The 8146-nt window shown below is 38.2% G+C and overlaps 1 protein-coding gene across 2 annotated transcripts; it reads left to right on the forward strand.

Moving 5' to 3' along the window:
* Positions 1–501: 501 nt before the first annotated feature.
* On the forward strand, positions 502–7529 carry LOC133527387 (pupal cuticle protein 27-like). Of its 2 annotated transcripts, XR_009800881.1 has the most exons (5): positions 502–1448; positions 2106–2331; positions 2904–3152; positions 4483–5830; positions 7391–7529. XR_009800881.1 is itself a non-coding variant. In XM_061864353.1 (4 exons), exons 1-4 carry the CDS (start codon positions 1440–1442, stop codon positions 4641–4643), a joined length of 645 nt encoding a protein of 214 aa, XP_061720337.1. In that variant the 5' UTR covers positions 502–1439; the 3' UTR covers positions 4644–6070. The 2 variants fall into 2 exon arrangements, 1 of the variants encoding a protein (XP_061720337.1); XM_061864353.1 differs by lacking the exon at positions 7391–7529 and having other exon boundaries at positions 4483–6070.
* Positions 7530–8146: the final 617 nt, after the last annotated feature.

Raw genomic sequence — 8146 nt, forward strand, 5'->3', positions numbered from 1 at the left:
CGGGATCTTGGCATTTGAGTGATGTTTGTGTTTATGACATAAAGCGTTCAAAGGGTTAGGAAGAGGTAAACAACAAGCGGTCTTATTGCTAAAAAGCGATCTTTTCCAGACAACCTTTAGGTAGCAGAATTAAAAATACCTATGTAAACTATGCATCTAGTTAGGTATGTGGTCCAGGTCCAGAAGCTAACTTGACAGAACGATGAAATTGCCAAATGCAAAATGATCTCAAAGTACGAAAACCGGTTGGGAACCAAGTTTAAGGACGTCATTGTCATTCTATGTATTTAAGTATTTATAAATATTTATATATTATATGTATCGTTGTCTAAGTACCCTCAACACAAGCCTTATTGAGCTTACTGTGGGACTTAGTCAATTTGTGTAATAATGTCCTATAATATTTATTTATTTATTTATTTATTTATTTATTGCACATTGCTATGTACAGTCAGCAAAACTATTAGCTTAGCAATCCTGTTGTGTATGCAGGGATGCCAAGCTAATAGCTTCTTGACTGTACTCTAATTAATTAAATGTTAAACAAAGGAATTTTATCGATTTTTATAAAATCAAGTTATCGGGTATATTTAGTACCTACCGACGCAGTCTGTAATTTAATTCTGTTTGTTTTCTGCGGACATCTTTATATTTAGACTACACGATTTTCAATTTTAAGTTTGGGCTGTCTCATTTCAAAAATAAATAAAGAGAATCATACTGTCTCTGTTTTACGCTAGAACGGGATGAGTAAACATAGTTTTTTTCGTCTTATTTACTGACAAACTGAGTTTGTCAGACTGTTACTATTTATTTGGTTTTTTACGTGTACAAATACTACAGATTTATTGCATAATTGTTTTTCGTGTTTCCTCGAAAACGTATTTGTCGTGCTACTTCAGCCAACCTCAGTACTATTTGAACCTTAGTGAAAGGGCCATCGAGTATCTGAAGAGTGCAAACAAATCTCTAGATTAATATTTGACTTAAATCCAGTAACTAAAATGCCATACGATAAATAAATACATAGTACTATTTGTACCGAGAGTACCGAGCCTGACTGAATTAGCAAGACACGTTCGTGAGATCCTTGAAAATACGATGGTAAAGAATTATTTACTCCATCTGTATGATAATTTTCCGGAAGACTGGATTTTTTTTATCCCCGGCGCAAAAATGATCAGAGTAGGGAATTAAATAAAAATGTCGTCATGTCATCGTCGACTAAACGTGACATATAAATCGTATCGAAACCTTTCTGTCGCGCACTGTAACTGGCTCCTCGCAATTACAGCATTCTCCCATTACATTAGTACCAAGGTTTCAGAGGTCCGTTTTACCGTAATAAGGGTAATTTCGAAACCGTATAAAAGTGCCCCAATAGGGTCAACGGGCACAGTTCGATTCTAGGTGTCATCCGTTGAGCTTCGATTACAATCATGTATTTAGTAAGTGCTATTTTTTACGGAACTCCATTTTAACGCGGAAGCATAAAGCCTCATTTAGATTAGACAGTTCAAAAAACTACGTGCGATTTTCGTTACATTGCGGTATTAGGTCGATCGACTGCATTAATTGTACCGTTTAAACGGGGCTTAAGAAATTAAGAATAAATTCGAACGACGGTGGCAAAATGGTAAATTTAGGTATATAGTACTTACTGTTTAGATATTTCCTGTTTGTGGGTTCCTGTCCAAGTTTGAACCTAGGTATTGAAACGTTTTTTCTTTAATCTGCTCAAAGAATTTAATACTCATCATCGTTTAACAATTATTGGATATGCACACCTACCCAGTCATATTATTACTGAATTCGTATCTATGGATAGAGTTTTAACCATTGGGTACCAATGAATACAAAAATACAATAATGGCAATCAATCTAATCCTATCCTCCTGTTTTGTACTAACTGTGTAACTGTCATTTTAGTATGTGGCATATCCTCCACCTTCCATAGTGGCATATAACAATTCAGAGCCGGCTCTCTCTGCAAGCACACTTTTGGATGTGATGTTTGAAATTATGCGTCAAATGTCACATGCATTTCGTCGCAGTAACATAACGCGTGATGCACACAACGATTAATTCTGAATTCAATCTTTCAGTTCCACCTCACACTCCTGGCGTTTGTCGCCCTCAGTTCCACCGCCCAGCTGCCATCCCGGAGCTACCTCCCGTCCCAAAGCCAAAGCCAGGGCAGCTTCCAGAGCCAGGGAAGCTTCGGAAACTTCCAAAGTTCCAGCTCTGGAGACACTGGGAACACACGTCCGCAGCAGGCGGCTGAGAAAAATGCTGATATTTTGAAACAGGACACAGAAGTTGGAGAATCTGGTAAGTCAGCACTGAAGCTAACTGCCCTCATCCCAAGGCCAAGCTGGCGGCTTCCAGAACCAGTGCAGCTTTAGCAACTTCCAAAGTTCCAGCTCTGGAGATACTGGAAACAGACGTCAACAGCAGGAGGCGAAAACAATGCTGATATTTTGAAACAGGACTCAGAAGTTGGCGAATCTTGTAAGTCACCGCTAAAAAACCTGCTCACGTACCAAGGCCAAGCTTGGAGCTTCCAGAACCAGGGCAGTTTTTGCAACTTCCAGAGTTCCAGTTCTGGAGACACTGGAAACAAACGCCTTCAGCAGGAGGCAGAGAAGAATGCTTGGTAAACAAAGGAAGTTTTAAGATTACAAATCATATCAAAATGTTTTTAATTCAAATCTCTTAAAAAACAATTCCACCAGACAACATGAAGAAATAACTCAAAATTTACATCAAAAGTACTTTGCCACTGGGGGCAGGTGACGCCCATGCTGTATGTTACTGTAACTTTGTAAAAAAGTTAGGTAAGTTCATGATACTTATTTTCATGTCTTCTTGGTAGACAATAAATCAGTATGTACACATTCCAGGCTTCCACTACAGCTTCGAGACCTCCAACGGCATCAGGGCTGAAGAATCCAACAACGCTGGCCAGTCCCAAGGCGGCTTCTCGTACAAAGGCGACGATGGCAACACCTACACCATCACGTACACGGCCGGAGAGGGGGGTTACAAGCCCCAGGGGGCGCACTTGCCCGTAGCTCCCCCCACCCCTGAGGCTATACTGTTGGCCCTTCAGCAGAACGCTAAGGATGAAGCAGCTGGCATTTTTGACGACGGTAAGTTAAGTTTCATATCATTCGTGAAGTTCTTTTATACCACTTCGGTGGCATACAAGCATACAGCCAGCCTGACGTTAAGCGGTCACCGTAGCCTATGGACAACTGCATTTCTAGGAGGGTTTTTAGGGCCAGCAAAGTGTAAATGACGCCCCTAGAATTACAAGCATCCGTAATTTACGCTAATTCCATAAACAACAAAGCTAATAGATTACTAGATTTAAGTATTAGTATGTTACTAACACGATATGGACATTGTTCGAAATAAATGGTTTATGTTTTGATTTGATTTGAATACTATAAACAACATGAACATATTTACTATGATTCTATCTATCAATGGTTCTTAGCGCCATCTATGAGAAATAGCAGGAACTACGCGATAGTGCACAATACAGTAAGTTTATTAATTGGAGATTTAACAGCACAACAACAGCGCCATCTTTTGAATTTAGTGGTAACATTCAACGGATGATACAAGCAAACTTTTATTAGGTACTTATAGGTCAAAAACTTAGTCAAAGCCCCTCTTATTTGTGTGAGTGAAGTATTCGAATAGACATTCCGTTTTTGAAGTTTGCAATATAACGTATGGTTTGCAAACTCACTATTGGCTCATCTTTCAAGTTTGATTTTACCTGTCCACATATGGCATATATGGCAGAGTTGTAGGTACTTACCTGAAACCGTGCAAAATTAATATAATTATCATTATCATTATGATTCTATTGTCATGATCATGATACAATGTAAGTAGTTGAGAGTTAAATACAGAGGGTTGCATACAAATTTGTAGGTAAATATTATAAATAGTTCAGGAATTTATGATTTAATTACAAATGTGTAGTTTTTAGATTTGCCCCTATATTTGAAGTATAAGACAGTATTACTTGCCAAATTTCATAGTTCTAGGTCCTATAAATTTTTATTCTCTTGAAAGTATCGAAATATACGTTTTTATACGGCATAATCGGCCGTATCTCTTTATTACGTTAACTTAAATGTTTGATTTTTTCACAGCTTCAAGGAATTGTAGACTCTGAGAATTTGGTTTTAATTTTAACTCGATACCTCCATGGGTTCCCGAGATAAAGGGTCGTAACAGACAGACGAACGGACGGACAGACAGATAAACGGACAACAAAGTTATCCTTTAAGGGTTCCGTTTTTTCCTTTCGAGGTACGGGACCCTAAAAATACGCATTAAACCGCTTATTTAGACCGAAGTGATCCCATAAGTATTCTGTGAACAAAGTGTTGCACGGAACACTAATAGGCAATTCCAGGGTGGATTTTATCATAGCTTTTGTCATGTGTTTCATTGTTTCAGGAAAATATGACGCAGCGAAGCATGGCGGTGGAATGAGCTCCAGCTCATCAGGGTCAGGATTCAGCTCCTCCTCCTTCCACTCATCATCATCAGCAGCATCTAGCTTCGGATCCACCAGCCATCAGACCAGTTTCAACCCTAACACTGGATACAGATATTAAAAGCGCTAAAGTATATCTACGCTAACTCTGCAGCAACTAAGTGTGGCAGTGGCACTATGAACGTCTTATCTTTACTAGAATTGTACGTTTATTGTCCCGCTTCTACATGAACTGTCGGACTCGGAGAATTCGATTTTTGATTTGAAGAATTATTTGTGTAACTTTTTTTCTTTTAATATTATTTAATTTACTTCGTTATTATCATTTTTTTGTAAAAAGAGGCACAGCTACTTTGTCAGTAGAAAAAGGCAACAAATTTAAAAAGTGTAGGCGTGAAGGTTTGATGTTTCAAAGAAAATTTGAATTACGTGCCTTTTCCTACTGACAAGTTGGGTTTTTTAGTATAAAACGACATTTTTGCTAATATATCTTCAACTGTTTTATTCTATCTTTTTAATTATTAATTGGTAGGTAACTTTTTTATAGATACCGTCATCGTCAATAATAGCAGATGAAAAACGTGCCAAAAGTATGTGCCATCCTGTAATAATTTTCCAAGAAAAGTTACATCTGTCCAGTTTCCGCTCAAAAGTATCTGTTAGAGGTTAATTGTTCTTCATATATAGACATATCTCTTTTTGTTACGTTAATAGAAACTGCTGACTGTACCTTACTTCAAAGACTGCACGTGTAATTAATTTTAAAACGACGAACTTGGCATTCTCTCTGGTCATTGATTTGTTACGTGAATTATATATGTATTTAATTTTATTAATAATTACCATAAAATGTGCCTTTTTGCTCCCCATTGGGTGCTTCAACAGCTTTTACATATGATAAGATAATAGTACATTACTATAGAGGCCGGGAAACGTAGGGTTGCAGGCCAAGTAGATATATACGGCTGAGCGTAGCGAAGGCGGATAGAGATATGCGGCCGGCAACCCCGTTTCTCGCCGAGATATGTATAGTGCTTTTCTCAAACTTGCAATTAAAACAAAAATTGTAGTCAATTTGTTTATTGGCGACCTACTCGGCTCGCCACTCTACCAGCGGTGTACAACCTTACGCGCGTAAGTACGCGCGCCTGCGCGATGCGCCACCGCCGCCGCCGTTGCTTAGCAACGAATATGCACAACAAATCACCGTACCAAGCTAACTGAAGCTAGTTGATGGTTGGATACCAAGACGTTGTGTCACAATTTGACGTTAAAAAACAAAAGTAGTATTTCCGGACCTAATTTGACGTAAGTCATGTCATCATTTCATAGCAAGTTTGAGAAAAGATAGTTTATTATTCACGTAGGCATATTACAATGCGCTTATGAACGTCAAATAAAGCTACACCGGCTCTAATCCTACACATCTGATCCGAGAAGATTTAAATCCCCCCTCAATTGTACGAGAGTATCCCAATATAGGGCCGGCAAGAAACTCGGCGGGATACATCTTTTCAAAACATCTTATAATTAACATACATTAAATAAGCAAAATAGTACATTACGATACAAGTGCGAAAAATAGGAAATTCGAAACGAGTGGCGATAAATTAAAACACGACCGAAGGGAGTGTTTTAAATCGACACGAGTTGCGAATTACCTATTCGCACATGTATCGTACAACGTTTTACAGTACATATGGCCCTTTAAATGTTCGACACAGTAACATAATATGCTACTTCTCGCACTAGTGCTATAAAGTAGCCCCATATGTACTGTAAATACAATTTAAATTAAAAGTATATCACAACCTCATTAAGTATTGATCGTCTACCTACTTTTAATCGTCATATATTATGACGATCTTACCACGATATAATAATTGACAGCAATATTTAAAATTTAGAAGTTTTTATTTTATTTTATTGGAAAAAGGTAAGCCACAATCTCACCTGATGGTAAGTACTGATGCAGTCTAGGATGAAACATGCTTACCTAAGAGATGTCTATTCACTCTCGATTTCAAAAGAAAGTTAGGAGCAAAAGGCATAGTTTACGGTATTTAAGTAATTTAGGCATTGCACTTAAATTGTACAAATTAAATCACTATTATCTTCCTACGCATAATAAGAACACATTGAAATAAATACCTTATTAATAATAATACATTTCTCAATTTTTTTAAATATTGGTTGTGTATTTCGCTCTGTGACATCCCTACGAAAGTAATTTGAACGAATAATAGTCTTTTTGAGTACAGGGTTCTTATATATCCTACGATAATCTACCGTTGGCGAGATTTTTGATAAATGTAACAGCGACATCTGCCAGTAGGTAAATTTGTTAAACACATTTAAGAAGGCGTTGTATACAATTCGGCAACGCGCATGTAACTCCTCTGGAGTTACGGGCGTACTTAGGCTACCGAGACTGCTTACCATCAGGCGGGCCGTATGCTTGTTTGCCACCGACGTAGTATAAAAAAAAACTTGGGGTTTTAGTTTTAGCCTTTCACAAGTGTTTAATCAGGTGCTTGTTTACGTCTGTCACTACAAACCTTGGACTCAGTTGCTACACGTTGTTCTTGCTATAGACTTCGTCGGATACAGAAATATCAACGTGTGTTGTGCTGGTATTAAAAGAAGTTACTTTAAAACCGTCAAATATGTTACAAGAAAACCTGCGTTATGTTATAAATTCAATCGTTGCGGACGAACTAATGGACGTGAAAATTAAACATATAACCAGCGATGGAGCCAACTTAACGTCTTCTCTATTTGAAATTACTGTTGTCACCTCAGAAGGAACCTTGGAACTTTTTGCTAAAGTAGCCACCAGTTGCGACATAAAACACGTGTTTGTTACAGAAAACTTAGTCTACTCAACACTATCAAAGGATTATGAACGTTTACAACATCTACACGGATTAACTGACCAAATATTTACATTCCCAAAATTCTACAAGACTGAAGCAATCGATGGAGTCCAAAATACCATTTTGGAGAATCTAACCGTTAGATTCTAACGTCTAAAGGATACAAGTGTTATGACCGATTAAAGAGCATGGATTGGAAATATGCGTCTAAATGTGTAGAAACCTTGGCTAAATTTCACGCGCTGTCTTTAGCTTTTGGCAAGGAGAATCCTAAAGAGTTTAAGCAAGCAGAAGTGTCATTGAAGCTGCCTCCGTTGACAGATCCAGAATGGAAAGGTCTCGCTGATGGCGCGTTAGCAGCAGTAGATGAGATGGATCGTGAGAAACTCTCTAAACTCCTAGAAGGATCGGTGGGCTGGAGTAAACTCAGGGAATTGAACGATCCACGTAAAACCCCGGTGATAATTCATGGAGATTATCGACCTAGCAATTTGATGTACAAAGAAGTGGTAGGTTAGACTTATGTTGATAGGGTAACGGCGGCTATTAACGCGGGTATCAAAATCGACGTCTAACACCGCGGTGTTTACAAATACGCATTTTGCAAGCAAACAGATCTATCCCCTAAGAAATAAAGCATACACAAAACAAGCTCATTCATTGGTCTATCGTGCCCATTAGTGTGCATTTGTGTGAGTGTAACAAAAAACTCGCGATTCGTCAGTTTGTGCGACGGCGGCGCAAGAAC

Source organism: Cydia pomonella, chromosome 18 (genome assembly GCF_033807575.1).
Source record: "Cydia pomonella isolate Wapato2018A chromosome 18, ilCydPomo1, whole genome shotgun sequence".
Taxonomy (NCBI): domain Eukaryota; kingdom Metazoa; phylum Arthropoda; class Insecta; order Lepidoptera; family Tortricidae; genus Cydia; species Cydia pomonella.

Excerpts from the sequence above, each read along its gene's own strand:
- LOC133527387 (XM_061864353.1), top strand. Across the intron at positions 2,332-2,903 it reads CACAGAAGTTGGAGAATCTG|GCTTCCACTACAGCTTCGAG; the intron begins GTAAGTCAGCAC and ends TACACATTCCAG. Across the intron at positions 3,153-4,482 it reads AGCTGGCATTTTTGACGACG|GAAAATATGACGCAGCGAAG; the intron begins GTAAGTTAAGTT and ends TCATTGTTTCAG.